This window comes from Equus przewalskii, chromosome 9, assembly GCF_037783145.1.
Source record: "Equus przewalskii isolate Varuska chromosome 9, EquPr2, whole genome shotgun sequence".
NCBI classification, from domain to species: domain Eukaryota; kingdom Metazoa; phylum Chordata; class Mammalia; order Perissodactyla; family Equidae; genus Equus; species Equus przewalskii.
Genome location: NC_091839.1, coordinates 62519367 through 62535286, shown reverse-complemented (window position 1 = coordinate 62535286; position 15920 = coordinate 62519367). Strand labels below are relative to the sequence as shown.

At 37.2% G+C, this 15920-nt stretch overlaps 1 protein-coding gene across 1 annotated transcript in view; it reads left to right on the top strand.

The window, feature by feature from the left end:
- The window catches only part of HDAC2 (histone deacetylase 2), a 36975-nt gene extending 30065 nt beyond the window's left edge, over positions 1-6910 (top strand). The window contains exons 9-14 of the mRNA XM_070556849.1: positions 764-904; positions 1137-1245; positions 1900-2030; positions 2885-3040; positions 5770-5827; positions 6537-6910. Coding sequence (XP_070412950.1) covers positions 764-904; positions 1137-1245; positions 1900-2030; positions 2885-3040; positions 5770-5827; positions 6537-6567 — 626 coding nt within the window. The 3' untranslated portion in view covers positions 6568-6910. The remainder of the gene's footprint in view (positions 1-763; positions 905-1136; positions 1246-1899; positions 2031-2884; positions 3041-5769; positions 5828-6536) is intronic.
- The last annotated feature ends 9010 nt before the right edge of the window (positions 6911-15920 follow it).

Here is a 15920-nt window from a genome sequence, read left to right as displayed (position 1 = left end):
TAGTTCTTCTGTGTGAGCTGCCCCCACAGCATGGCTACTGACAGACGAGTGATGTTGTTCCTCACCTGGGAACCAAACCTGGGCTGCTGAAGCGGAGTGCACCACACTTTGACCGCTAGGCCATCGGGGCTGGCTTGGAAATATTTTGTTTTTATGTTAGGTTTATTTTATATTCAAAGGTCTACAAATTTGTTGAAGTTGTTTTTAATAGTGATATTAATTTTATAATCTTAAGAATATTATCCGTAATACTACTACCTGGAGATAATTTACAGTTAAGCTTTGTTGTGTAGCCTTCTGTAATTTTTCTGCACTTGTCTATAGGAAAAAGTGATAATAAAAAATCCATTGAGATTGTACATAATATCTCATTGTAACCTGACCTTTTTTCCTCACATGTAACTTCATAGGAACATAACTTCTTCACATTGTATAACATCTTCCTGTGTTAATAAGACTGTGTGTAATGCTCATATTTTAATTCTAGTATAGTTGTGTATTGGACTTTTCTATCAGGGACAGTTGCTAAAATAGCTAGTTATGTCTTAACTGTGTTTTGTATATCATTGTATGAAAGGTGTCTGATAAAAGGTTTCTAGTCTAGAAATTTCTTGAAATTTTTACATATTGTTTGTTTTTAAATATTTAGAAAAGCCATTTTGGTTGAGTGAAATTTTGCTTGCATTCATTATCTTCTTAAAATTTATTTTTCAAGCTGTCAGGATATGCAGATTGATTGTTACCTGAATCTTGTTTGTCTTAGGTCATGCTAAATGTGTAGAAGTTGTAAAAACTTTCAATTTACCGTTGCTGATGCTTGGGGGAGGCGGATACACAATCCGTAATGTTGCTCGATGTTGGACGTATGAGACTGCAGTTGCCCTTGATTGTGAGATTCCCAATGGTAAGTGTTCTTACTGTGATACGTTTGTTGGATGGACTGTCAGTATATGTAGAAATAGATGGGTGATTAGAGTAGGTTACAACCATGTAAATAGAGAGCAGTCGCTTAATGAATTCACATTGTGTTCACTTTGAAACATTTTCTTTGGATATATTTCATAGCTTGAATTTGGATTTTGTGCATGAATTTGTGTGAAAACTGAGTTTTTAATATGTAACTTTGTCTTTAATAGAATTGCCATATAATGATTACTTTGAGTATTTTGGACCGGACTTCAAACTGCATATTAGTCCTTCAAACATGACAAACCAGAACACTCCAGAATATATGGAAAAGATAAAGTAAGACATCATTGTTGATTTGATGAGCATTGCATTAAATTAAAGTAAGACATCATTAAATTGATTTGCTGAGCCTTTAGAAGGCCAAGTGCAGTAGGTCATTTTAGCTTTATACATATTTCCTTTGTCTTTTTCAAAAGCATTTGAAACCTTAGGATTTTTTTATTTCTTTAATTTTTTAAGATAATGGAAAATGTATGGGCTTTGTAGCTAAAAAATATTTTCATTTTCTGTTAGTTAAAATGGACTTTTAAATTGCAAGGGGCACTATGAATTTTTCGCTTTCTTGCTTTTCATGAAAGTGAAAGTGGAATTTATTTTCCAAGAACAAAGTATTTAGAGAGACATTGTAGTACACAGGCCTAGGTTTGTGTCCTCTTAACGCACACCAGCTCTGATATTTGGCAGGTTAATTTGTCATTGTACTTGTTTTTCCTCATCATTGAAATGGGAGATAAAATATTATCCGCCTTGTGAATTTTGAGGATTAAATGGGTTGATGATATGTGAAGTATCAGTGCTCAGTGAATAGTATTTTTTTTAGTTCATAGGTTAAGCTCGATAAAAGATGAAATTGTTAACGTTTCCTCTTACATGTAAGAGGAACTTGAAAGGAAATGAATTTTGTCTAATCACTTGGCATGTATAATTCAGACAGCGTTTATTTGAAAATTTACGCATGTTACCACATGCACCTGGTGTCCAAATGCAAGCTATTCCAGAAGATGCTGTTCATGAAGACAGTGGAGATGAAGACGGAGAAGATCCAGACAAGAGAATTTCTAGTAAGATAATGCCTTGATGTGTGTTCTGTTACGTTTTTCTAGTAAGATAATGCCTTGATGTGTGTTCTGTTACATTTTTCTAGTAAGATAATGCCTTGATGTGTGTTCTGTTGCATTTTTCTGGTTTTATAAAACAACACTGCAATTTGAAGGTTTTAGCGGCTCAAGAACTTAACTATGAGTCATGTTTCATGAGTGCACTATTCTTACCCTTTTTCCCCATTTTTAATCTTACATAGATTTAATTTCCTTATATCTCAACTGAATTGAAGTGTAAGCGATTACAGTTCATATGACTACATATATCATCAAAGTTTCCACAAATTAACCACCTATGTATATTTGAGAATAAATTGGGAAATAACCCATTTGTCCAAAGCAGAGTGAGTTGAATAATATTAAGTACCTTCTATTTGGTTCTACAGCCTCTCATTCCACTTAATATGATTGGTAGGTGTATATTGTCATGGTATAGACATTCTAACATACTTGGTATTAATGGTATGTTTTAATTTTGTCTACTACTACTCTCGGCTCTAAAGTAAAAGGTTACTTTTTTGGTGAAGACATCCCTATCTCCTATTAGAAAAACACAGTTTTCCCCCCAAAGTTTTTTTTAGTGAGATCTCCAAATATTTTTTGTATTATCTTTGAGTTATTTCTTCCTAGATCAAAGCTGAATTTTCAGTATTTAGCAAACGATGCATTCACTTCTAGTCTTAAAATCATTAAGCATTTCTTATACTGTTCTTTTAAATGTGACTGGTTAGTGCATTTGTACACGAGTGCACTGTAACAATTGTAAAACCTGTGACTGCTTTGTCACAACTTTTATTAACATCTTTACATGTCAGTTCGGGCATCAGACAAGCGGATAGCTTGTGATGAAGAATTCTCAGATTCTGAGGACGAAGGAGAAGGAGGTCGTAGAAATGTGGCTGATCATAAGAAAGGAGCAAAGAAAGCTAGAATTGAGGAAGACAAGAAAGACACAGAGGACAAAAAAACAGGTCAGATTTATTTTTTGGTAAATGTTTTAACTAAGTTTTTGAAAGTGAGCTGCACTGCAATTTTTATGAGATCCTCCAGTCTGTTATGGAAGTATTGGAGGGGTGGGTGTGCTAGGTAGATGACTTTTTTTCATATAAGTGGCGCTTAGCTCTTAAATGTCTTTTATTCAGAGCTTTCTAAATATTATTAGTCACATTTGCTTTTATAATATAGGAGACCTTATTAAACCTTCTCTTGGCTATATAGACTTAAAATAGTGAACATTGCACTATGATATAGTTTGGGTCAGAGAAGACAAAGTGGGTTATAGGTCCATTTGTAGTGTGAGCCGAGCTGAAATTCTAAGATAATGTTTAACTAGCTAAAGTTTATTTGATGGGAATAAAACACAGCAGAAGAGTTACATTATCCCTAGACAAGTTTGAAAATGCTTGGAGAACAGCCTTTGTTGAGAAATTATTTGAAGAAAACATACTCTGAGGAAAGATAGGGATTTGGGAGCTGGTTTGGGAGGAGGGAATACTTTCTGATGTATTAACTTAAAAAAGGCTGTTGGCTTGGCTGTTTAGAAAATAGATGCTCTAGGGCATTGCATTTGTTGCCAGAATCTTTCTTTTATCTTAATTCCCAGAGCATGTTCATATACCTCCGTCATTTTATTTAGCACATCATATTATAGCATCTCATTGTAGGATTTTATAAATCTCTCCACTAGATAGAGTTGCTAGTGCCTGGGGAATCCAGTATCTTAAATATCTGTGTTCTCAGCACTTCGTGCATTTTCTGGTGGGTACCTGATTCCTGTACACAAGTAACGGTGATGAGCACAAGTTTTAGTTGATGTGTTAATTTTGACCGTGTATAGTATGTGGAACACTCAGAGATACTGATCCAGCATCCTTTTGCTGTGTTTGTCACATTGAAGTTATCTAAGTTGGCTCTCACGTTCTTTCCTTTACACTAGAGTTAGGAATCCATAGCATATCTGACACATCTAGTTCTGTTCTTTTACTCCTGGATTCACTCTTCTATAGGCTACTGTTCTCTCTCCACCATTTTGTAATTTTAACTTCCCAGTGCTATTACAATGATGGCTCCAGTCTGCCCTTGTATACTCATTGACATCCAAAAATTCCAGCTATGATTGCAATAAGGAGGACTCAGCTTTAGCTGTAGGATTTTTCTAGTATTTTTCTTTCTCTCACTGTCAGTATATGTTGTTGTTGGTCTTTTTTTTTTCTTTGGTGTTTCTTCTCATTTTAAAATCTTTATCTTTTCTGTGCATTTTCTTCCAGTCAGGAAAGTGGGTGCACTAGGGTGCTTGTCTTTTACTGTTTTTTTTTTTTTTTTTTAGCTAAAAATGAGAGTACCTTTTGATCTGGCTTAATGGCCTGGGAGTGGATTAATCTCAGTATTTATCCCCTCAATACTTGTATTGCTGCTATCAGTTGATACTTTTTAAAGATTTTTTAAATTTAATGATGAGATTCTTATAGAGCCTTGCTATTGTTAAAATCCATCAAAAATAAAATGTTACCATCATAGAAAACTTTTTTTTTTTTAAGATTTTATTTTGCCTTTTTCTCCCCAAAGCCCCCGGTACATAGTTGTATATTCTTCGTTGTGGGTCCTTCTGGTTGTGGCATGTGGGACGCTGCCTCAGCGTGGTTTGATGAGCAGTGCCATGTCCGCGCCCAGGACTTGAACCAATGAAACAACAGGCCGCCTGCAGCGGAGCGCACGAATTTAACCACTCGGCCACGGGACCAGCCCCACCGTTATAGAAAACTTTTTTAAAGCTGTAGTTCAAAACTTAAGGTTAGGGCCATTCTTTTTCTCTTCCTTCTCCTCCAATCCCATTTTGGCTCTTTGAGTTACTAAGTTTACATATCCACACTTAAGCCGGAAGTCAAAACAAATGTCATAATATCCATATTGCCAAGGGTTTGTATTGTAAGTCAGACCATCCCCTAAAATGTCTATGTAGACTAATTAAAAATGGTATCTGTAGTTCACTGTATCGTTATTAGTAGGTCATTGCCTCTCCACTTTGGTTTATTTGCTTATTTGAAGAAAAATACAGCACGTTAGGGCTAATTTGTTTTAGCAATCTTGAGCTTACAGTTTTATTAATTTTTACTCAACTGGGAAAGCTTCAGTACTTATATAGTGAGGGTTAAAAACTAATGGTATAAGCAGTAGGCTTATACCATGTCTCTGGGCTCATCTTAATCTACTTCTCCCCTCTTCTCACAGTACTCCAGCCTCATTGGTCTTCAGTTCTTCCTTCCAACCTGCTAATTCCTTCTCGCCTCAAAGTCCTTTTACGTTTTCCTTCTGTTCAAGATACTTCTCCCCTTTTCCCACCCAAAAGCTCTTCATTCTTCAGGACGCCTCTCCAATGTCACTTCTTCCTGGTGCCCTTGCCCAACCTACCGCAGTTCTGTGCTCAGTTCTGTAGGCTGACCTGTGGAAGCACGTGTCCCAGCTGTAATACTGTCATCCCACAGAGGCAAAACTTCCAGAAGGGCGGCGACTGCTGTTACAGTGACGCCTTGAACCGCTATCATTTCGCACAGCACATAACACAAGCTTGTTTTAGTTATTGAATTCATAAATAGTAAGATTGTGTATGGCAGCTTTTATATCTTAGGTATGTTTTTAAATAAAATGTATACATTTTATATTTCAAAACGGGTTTTAATCTCTTCTTAATTTTTGTTTTTAGATGTTAAGGAAGAAGATAAATCCAAGGACAATAGTGGTGAAAAAACAGATACCAAAGGGTACATTTTATACCTTATATAGTAATTTTTATATACTATAAAAATAGTAAACACAGGTACTTGGGGAGGGTGGTATGTATTTTGAGAAGTACTGGACTGACCTGAGGACATCAGTAAGTGGTATGAGATGCTCTGAGTTTTAGTCTGTATTGGTGCATAAGACAACACATGCCGTCTTAACCATCAATTTGTATGTCATCTGCTTGACTGCTCATCTGTCAGTTATGTAGCTTGCCCCCAAAAAATTATGAAGACTGGTAATAATCAGTATTGTAACTGAATGTAAATCAGTTTGTATTTTTGTAAACAATTTATCTGAGACTTTCTTTTTGCTGTTAACTTTTATATAAGCACTCATCTTTCATGTTGCTCTTATTTCTGTATACGTGATTTTTTTAGCGTTATGAGATGGGTAAATTTAAGAAACACTGGGCTAGCATAACAATTTGGAAAAAGATAATTGACATTTTTATTGTCAGAAAGCATGTAAATACTTGGCCACGCATGTTTTTGTCCTAACCTTTATAGGATAACTTGGAATAGATTATGAAGCCACTGGAAAGATTAAGGCAGTAGTACTCCAAAAACACCACGGCAGCAGCAGCCTGTGTGTTTCTGGGCATGAGCCTGCAGGACTTGATCGATAGGTCAGTGCATTTAAACTGAGATTGAGCCATTTTTAATGTTTCGTATTAACCTGTTTTCACAGAGCCAAATCAGAACAGCTCAGCAACCCTTGAATTTGAGAGTCTCACCAATTTCAGAAACCATAACAAAGTGAGAAAATATTGGGAAGAAAAATGTTTTCTTTTTGAAGACTTCCGGCTTCATTTTATACTACTTTGGCATGGACTGTATTTATTTTCAAAATGGCTTTTTTTGTTTTTGTTTTTCTTGGCAAGTTTTATTGTGAGTTTTCTAATTATGAAGCAAAATTTCTTTTCTCCACCATGCTTTATGTGATAGTATTTAAAATTGATGTGAGTTATTATGTCAAAAAACTGATCTATTAAAGAAGTAATTGGCCTTTCTGAGCTGATTTTTCCATCTTTTGTAATTATCTTTATTAAAAAATTGTACTTGGATTGTCTTCTGTCTGTTTATTAAAACATAAAATCTTTTTTCAGAGGCTAATGATTAATGACATGACCATTTCTGTAGAATTAGAATATTCTAGAGATAAAAGATTCCAATTACAACTTTAAAGATGTCCATTTACTGTTTCTTCAGGAAAGAGTATCTACAGTAATAATTATTTCTTAATGCAATAGGAGTTTTACATCTTGTCCTCTATAGGTTAGCCAGTCAATATCGGTGAAAATTGACACATCTCATTATAATAACTTATCTCTAAAATTAATAACAAAAGCTATGCAGTTGAGATACAGGAATTATCTTTGAGCTAAACCAAAGATTCCCAAAAATTGAAAATGGAAATTCTGAATTGAAAGATGAAGTCCATAATCAGAGAAGGAAACTGTAGCTTCCATACTGAGCCCTATGTGACTCTTTTTTGCCAGCCCCCACTATGTACCAAGTAGACAAAGAATGGTATGGTTGTATTTGACCAGAACTTTCCTGTATTTATATTAAGTTTGTCTAAAATAAAACCTGCTATTTAGACAATACCTGGTTCTTCTACTGCATTTACATGGCATCCAGGTTTCCAAATTGAGGAAGTAAACAAAGTAGTAGTTTATAATTCAATTTATTGAGTGCCCACCCATTTTAAGGCTTTGGGTGGGTATGCAACTGAACATGGTAGAAGATGCCTGCTCCCGCAGCTGACATCCTGATGGTAGAGAGCAGACAAATGGGGTAATTTCTACTACTAAGGTGTGCAAAGGAGAAAAAACATTCTAGGGACTTGCCAAAATCAATGAAATCTTTTTGCCAGGCCCAAAACTGATGCTTGTGAGATAAAAATTATAGAATGCTAGAAGGCAGATCAGTCAAATATGTTTCTCTGTAAGCCCCTATGTTCAGAAATACTTCAGACATGGACAAAAGCACCTGCACCTTTGTAATGAACAGGATTCACCCACCTGGATTTAACAGATGCTTTGCTTTTGCCATATTTGCTTTGAGTATTTTTTTTCTTTATGCAGAAGTTCTCTTTGTGCATTTTGTTGTTGAATTACTCTCCCACTCTTCAGAAGCAACCACTATTCTGAAGTTTGTGCATATCTTATCCATGTTTTTTTTACGCTCTCACTGCATATCTGTCAACATACAAACCTTTCTGACATTAGAAATTATGGAACTCATTCATTAGGGGAATAGTGAAATGTATTTAGTGTTTATGAAACACGTAAGTGGTATCTCATACAGACGCTTCTGTAGCTTGCTTTTTTACAGTTTATATTGTGATCTGCTGTGAAACAAGTAGAATTCACTTTGTGTTACAATGTTCCATTGTAAGGACATACCAAAATTCCATTTCAGTACTGTAGTGAACCTCTCGGCACGTTTAGGTTTTGTTTCCTTATTTCCAAATAGAGGCATTTACATAAAACTAAAACCTCAAGAGAATTATGTGGAAAAGAAAGATTCAGCCAGATGACTTGGTATAACATTAATACACAGAAATCAGCAACTGTTAATGTATCTAAACAACAACCAGATGTGTTAAAAGAACAGGCCCCGTTTAGAATAGCAATAACAAAATTCTAGAATTAAAAGTAAAGAAGCTATGGTTCTGGTGTATAATGAGAAAGATAATGTAACACAGGATGTCAACATAGATACCTTAATACATTTGGAAATTAATATTGGATAAAAATGATGTTTCAAATTGGTGAAAGAAGAGAGGTTATTCCATAAATAGTATTGGGATAATGAGTAGCCAAATGGAATAAAAAGTTATGCTTTCAACCAGAAGAATCAGATTAATCAGAAGAGGAAAATGAAACTCTTAAGTACTAGAAACTATCAGAGACTTTTAAGATAGTAATTGGAGTAAAGAGGCCTGTCTAAGTATGATGCCAAACCTAAACTTTGAAAGAATTGATATGTTTGACCAAAAAAAGAAATTCTGGGGCCAGCCCCATGGCCTAGTGTTTAAATTCAGCACACACTGCTTTGGTGGCCTGGGTTCAGTTCCCAGGTGTGGACCTACACCACTTGTTGGCAGCCATGCTGTGGTGGTGACCCACTTATAAAATGGAGGACGATTGGCACAGATGTTAACTCAGGGAGAATCTTCCTCAGCAAAAGAGGAATTCTGTAGGCTAACAAAAAATGTAAGTTGAGAAATATGACAAATGGTGGGGGGAACGTGTGGAATTGCAACTTGTCATAGTTCGAAAGGCTAGTATCAAAAGTCAAGATTTTTTTTAAAAAAGACCTGAAGGATGGGAACAGTTAACTTGGACAGAAATACAAATGGTTCTTAAATGTGAAAATATCAACTTTAGGAAATGCAAATTAAAAGCCATGAAGATAGTTTTTAATTTTTTAGCCTATCCTGTTATAAATTTAAGAAACAACTGTTGGCAAGAGTTTTAGGAAATTGTCACATTGTGTTGTAAATCATGACCTTGAGTTTAATTTGACATCCTGTATAAAAATTACAAATACTCTGATTCAGAATTCCATTTTGGACAGTTTAACAACTTAATGTGCAAAGTGACATTTGGAAATCTTTATGCAACGTTGTTTAAAATAAAAGATTCAAACCTACGACCTAAATGTTCAATAGAAGACAGGTTGAATGATACTTAGGAAAGACTACTATACAGCAGTAACAAGTATGAGAACTACATACCGTATATAGAAAGATCTTCAAGGTATGTCATTAAGTGAAAAAAGGAAGAAGGGACACATGGCGTACTACCTTTTGTGTAAAAAGAAAAAAATATACAAAATTACCAGATCGTGAAACTGGTAGCATTGGAGCATTGGCTGCTTTCATGGGGATTTGAATGCTAGACCATGTGAATATTACACAAAAATTTTAATAAAAAGTGCAAATGGAAGGCTGACCTGGTGGCACAGTGATTATGTTCGCACGCTCTGCTTTGGCAGCCCAGAGTCTGTGGGTTCAGATCCTGGGCCCGGACCTACACACCACCTGTCAAGCCATGCTGTACCGGCGTCCTACGTATAAAATGTTAGTTCAGGGCCAATCTCCCTCACACAGACACACACACACACACACACACACACACACACACTGCAAATGTAATTTCTGGTCAAAGGGTTAGAAATTTTACACAACCTTACAGCTTCCTTTTTCTTTGTCTCAGATTATCTCTTGAGATGACAAAGATTCATGCAGTTTGGTGTTGCTGGGACAACAGTGACTATCTCAGTCTGATTTCTTCCCAGGAGAAGGAAGACTTGCCATATGGCTAAAAGCCCCAACACTAGAGATAAGGTTATACGTCATCTGGAAGAACCATGTGCTCCTGATTGGGGTGAAGTTGCTATCAACCATCACTATCATTTCCTTTTTTTTTATAACCACACTTTAGAAAAGCTCAACTCAGAAAAAAAAAAGTGCTTTAATTAATTTAGTGAGGGCATTGCTGATTGTCCTTAATTTTTCTCATTTTCTTGTGGCATGGGTAAACGCTTCTTCCGAGTCAGCATTGGTACTAAAAGGTAGCTGCGTAATAACTAATCTCTGCCCTCCTACCGAAGCTGCTATCATTCTGTCAATAGGAGATGCTTTGACTTTCTTACGTTGAAGTAATTTACCTGCCCCTTCTGGTTTCTGCGGCTTCAGTAGAAACGCTGCCGAAGCTTCTCGGATACCTGAGATTCATAACAGTTCTCATTTACGTTGTGATGTAAACGACATGGATTTTCAAGGTTTTACATGAAAACTTGGATTCGTAAGCTATCAGAAATAGTAAGTTTCAGTAGCTTAAGATCCCTTCTTCACCATAATCGTGTGGAAGTGACTAACTTCTCTGTGCCTCAGTTGCTTCTTAATTTAAAATGAGGAAGATGATAATAGTCCTTACCTCAGAGGGTCGTTGTGAGGATTGAGTTAATAGATAGTTAATATTCAGTTAGCCTTAGCTGCTACTGTTGTTATAATGGCAGGCAAAGGGAGGCAGATGGGGCCAAAATGGTGCCAGAGGAAAGTCTTAAATCTTCAAGTGTTCTTTAGACCTCAAATGGATGGCAGTTGAGCCTTTAGTTCCAGTTCGATGCCTGCTAGTATCAAACTAGCAGGTCATGGTGGATAGAGAAGCAATCTTCTGGAACAGATTTTAGTGAGGAAGCGAATAAGATTTAGCAAGTTTAGGGGCATCTCTTAGTGCCCCTGAAATTTACTCGAGGATAATCTGTCAAGCAAAATGATTGTGAATGGATTATAGAAAAAATAAGGCTATTGTTGGCTGTTCACACGAGCAGCAATGTTGACGTGAAGAAATAACGTTAAGGAAGGTTACAGTATTTAAAAGCTGCTCAACAATTGCTGCATTTCCTCATCTCACCACAAGATGGCAGACACTCCATTGTTTAAATTTTCTCCATTGTGCATTTTCTCCCGTAGTCACTGGTCGTCTGTTTAACAAGCAGAGCAACACATACAAAGAGGTTCTTTAGAGTCTTCTTTGAATTAATCTACAGTTTGGTGTACAGATGGGGTTTTTTTTAAGTAGAACAGTTATAATACTAATTCCTGAGCTTTACATCCATAAAGCACAGTCGAGTGTATCTGGTAGTAAATGGTTACTTGTGACTTTTCTAGTCAAAAGTAGAATGGAAATTAATATTAGAGTTTGAATAATTTTTTATTTTGGCTGGAGGTGGAATCATTTAACATACATAATAATAAAGAAGATATTGAAATTTATTTCTAGAAAATGTAGCTTAGTATAGTGCAGTTAATAAGGGGCGCTGGATTCTTGTTGTGCAACTTCTGTTATCGAACTAAGCCCCTAACCTCTTTGATCTTTGAAGTTATGGCACTTTACAGAGTGGTGATGAGGATTATTAATAAATTCTCTTCTGGTGGGATAAATTATAAGGGTGAGTAGATTCCTTGATTAGATTGTGTTATTTTCTCTTTTTATTTAACAATTTAAGAATCTTTACTCTAAATGTTGAGGAAGTATGTGTAAGTTCATTATTTCTAAAATTAATGGTAGAATGCTGCAGAGGTAAGATTTTTGGCCAGGCCCACCTTATGACCAGTGGTGTGTGTTTACAAGTGAGTTGAACATAGGATTGAAATCTAAGATGTTAATCTCTTTTGGATTGTGAATTTTTGGTTCTATTAATAAAAGCTTCCAGCTTATCTCCTGTATCATCTAACAGTTATCTTTTTTTTTCCTTCAGAAATCAGCATTTCAAGGGTGACCTCCAGTCATGTGGCCTATACTTAATAGGCTGATGTACAAGTAAAACTTTTCAATAAACAGGCAAGTATAGAAAGGCAGTTCCTAAGTTACAAGAGAAAGCTATCAAAGTTGCTTCTGCTTAACAAATACCAACAAAAGGTCATCGCATTCTGGCAACCAATAAACTGAACGTCTGATTCAAAGAGACAAGAATTTCTCTGTTTTCTTTTTTTAATTGCACTTGCACTATGTCCTAAGGTGAGAAAAGCACTTCAAAAATCTTATTTTGCAGTCTAGCACACAAGTTCGAACTTCTGTGCCCTTTGACTAGATTCTAGGTGAGAATGAGGGGCTTGGGGCCCCCCGTGTGCTCCTGTGCTGGAATACAGCCTTCCAGGTGCAAGAATGGGGGACCTATGTGTCACACTCTTAGGTAGGCTGGATTTCTATTTCCAGAGGATCTACCTAAAGTGGACATATGATATTTTCCCGGAAAAGACTTTCTCTACAATCCAAAAATTATTATCAGCTATCGTCCTCCCCATCAATCAAATGCAAATAAAACTTCTTTTTGGTGAATTAGAAAAACAAAGTCTTATTACTTGCAGACACATGTATTTGTATAATTTAGTGTTTATATGTAACAGGCTGAGGTGCTATTTCTGTGCTATTCCCTTTTGATCGTGAATATCCTCGTGAAATCTGTTTGAAAACCAGATTAATGTATGATATATCTTTAAGTTAATGGTAAAGTATTGGGCTTTCTTAATTTAATGACTCTTCTGCCATCCTGTTTGTAGCATTAGGCAGAAAACTCTGTAAGTTCAATTTGTTTCGGATCCGTTTATGACTATGATGGACAATAAATATGATTTCCCAGATATGCACCCTGGACCCTAATAGTTACGTAAGGTAAGCAGCCTTATCTTATATTTGTTGTGTGTCTTCCCTGACATCAAAACAGCATCGTCACTTAGAGCAGCGATGGGTAAAGAGCACTGGAAATCATAAACACGGAGCCTGCCCCAGCCTTTACATACACAGCTTTGCTTTGGCCAAGTCATTTAAATCTCTATGCCTCAGTTTTCTAATCTGTAAAACTGTTTAGGTTAACAGCTGACAAATAACCATGCTTTCCCACCACTTCTCTTTTACCTGTGGCAGATATCACAATTTTTTTACTTTTTACTTATTTTATTTTATTATTTTGAGGATGATTAGCCCTGAGCTAACATCCGTGCCCGTCTTCCTGTATTTTATGTGGGACGCCTGCCACAGCATGGCTTGACAAGTGGTGCATAGGTCTGCACCTGGGATCCAAACCGGTGAACCCTGGGCCACCCATGTGGAACGTGCAAACTTAACCACTGTGCCACTGGGCCGGCCCCCAGATATCACAAATTGATCATTGCTTTCTGGGCTTAAAATCCTTCTCAACCAAGACAGCCACTACGATTAATCAGAGTTGGCATTCAAGGTGAAATGCTTTGCCATCCCTGTGTTACAAGATCTTTAAAGTCCAAAATCGAGTGCCTTTATGTCCACCCACAATAGGTATGCAATGTATTTCTTGGCTGTTGAATATGATATACTTACTAGAAATTCTTTTTTGACATCAATCTTTTCCTCATATTTAAACATTTACCCACAGAGATTCATTTTTAAATTTTTAAATCAATTCATTGTACCAAGAATTGCTATTGGAAAATATCACAAAGGTCACAGAGACCAGAGTTTCCCTGTATCAAGAGTCCGATTAGGAGAGAGAAAGCACACTGTAGTCTGAACGTGGAAAGTTTAATATCATTAATTATAACAAGATTTCAGTAATGAGGGATTGCCTAGTAAAAAGTAAAGAAAATGCTAAAAAAAAAATACAGGAATAACAGATAGAAGGAGCAGCTGCTACCCTCAGGGCTGAGAGAGGGTGCCCAAAGAAGAGCCCACCGCCACACCCCAGACTGAGACCCAGACTCTGGAGAGGTCATTATGGCTCACTGGATGGCACAGAAGTCACTGCGGTATTGCACGGGTGGAACTTGCTGAAACTCCTCTCTCTAGGGCACTAGGGAAAACTACTCATGGAACAATGTCTTGTGGAAGGAACTCTGCCATGAAACTGCTTGAGCTGCCTGAGCAAGTACAGGAGAAACTACTGGTTGCTGGGTGCTGCTGACCATCGTACACTCCCGGGGCCAAGTGCTGGAGAAGTGACTGGTGATGCAGGAGCCAGATGCTGGAGAAGCTACCCAGGCTGCAGGCACCAGGTGCTGGAGAAGCCACGCATGCTGCAAGGACCTGCTGAGAAAAGCACACCAGAACCAGAGAAGATCTAGCAATCTCTATTGACAGAGCCTAATATCATGCCAGCTGGCAAAGCAGAAATATTTAAAGTACTCAGGTCTAATATTGCCATGCAGGCAATGAAGGATGTATTTGGAGCTGAGAGGCAATAAAGTGATAACTGGCCTGTTCTTCTTTCCAAAGGACTCTCTGATGTTAGCTGTTGTGTGCAGTGGAGTTGTAAACCATCAGCCATGCTCTCTGAGGGCTCACGTTGGCTAAACTTGGGTCACTTTTGCCTTGCCCTCCATTCCCTAGAAGCAAATCCACTCTTCCATTCTGTACAACTATTTGGCATCTCCCTCAGCCACTAACACCACCAGTTGGCATCTCCTTACTGCCTTTTGAACCTTTGCTAGCAATTGCCAACACAGATTCCTGTGTCTCTAGGAGCGCTGAATATGAGTGAAGGTTAAAATAATGAACCTGTCTAGTCTTGGGATATGAGCACTAGGAGGATGAACTTGTTGATTTTTGCCATGTGGAACAGAGGGGGCTCTAAAACAAAATTTGTTTTAGAACACTTGCTGAAGCCAGATGACATTGGAGCAAATTGTGTCTACTTATGCTTGGTGAAGCTGTAGAAGGTAGTATAAAGGCCACTGACATGGGCTTCACCATTTACTATGTTTGTGACATTGGACAAGTTTCCTGAGCAATCTGAGCCTCAGTTTCCTCATCTGTAACATGGGGATAATATCAATTTCTGATTGATATAAAGATTAAATGAGATATGAGTTTATCTCTGGTTATTCTCCAAACTCCACTAATGTATTAAAAAGGAGCGAAAAATAAATCCAGAAGGAAAATGGAAGAGGATACCACAACAGAAAAAAAGAGATGATGGTTTTGGAAAGTTACAGACAAATGGTGACAGAAATCTTCTCTTGCGAGGGTAAAGCCAGGAAGCAGTCAGTTCCTTGCCAGAGCTCCAGAAAGGCTTGGAATGGGAGGCAGCACTGAAGGCTACAATGCTGATTGGAGGTGAAAATGGGAAGATTGATGATGTCTTTAAGAGGAGCAGTTAGATCCTAGATGCCATTCCTTACCCTGAGAAGCCTGGCTTGCACCCCTACTCTACCCCAATAGAAGAGGTGTGCCCTCTGTGGAAGTTGAACCAGATTGGCTCTGGGCTCAGAGACACAGGAAGTGAGGTGACACGCTGAGAAAATGGAAGCCTTCCTGCTGAACTGTGAGACCCTGCTGTGTCTCAGTGTAGACCTCTTCGTGTTTATACTTCCTGGAGTTTGTTGAGCTTCTTGGATTTGTAGATTCATATATTTCATCAAATTTGGGGAGTTATTTGAAAAGATCAACAAAACTGACAAACTTTCAGCTAGGCTAAGCAAAAGAGAGAATACATAAATAACTAAAATCGGCAACTGAAGTGGAAACATTACTACCAACATTACAGAAATAAAAGGATTATAAGAAAATATTATAAAGAATTG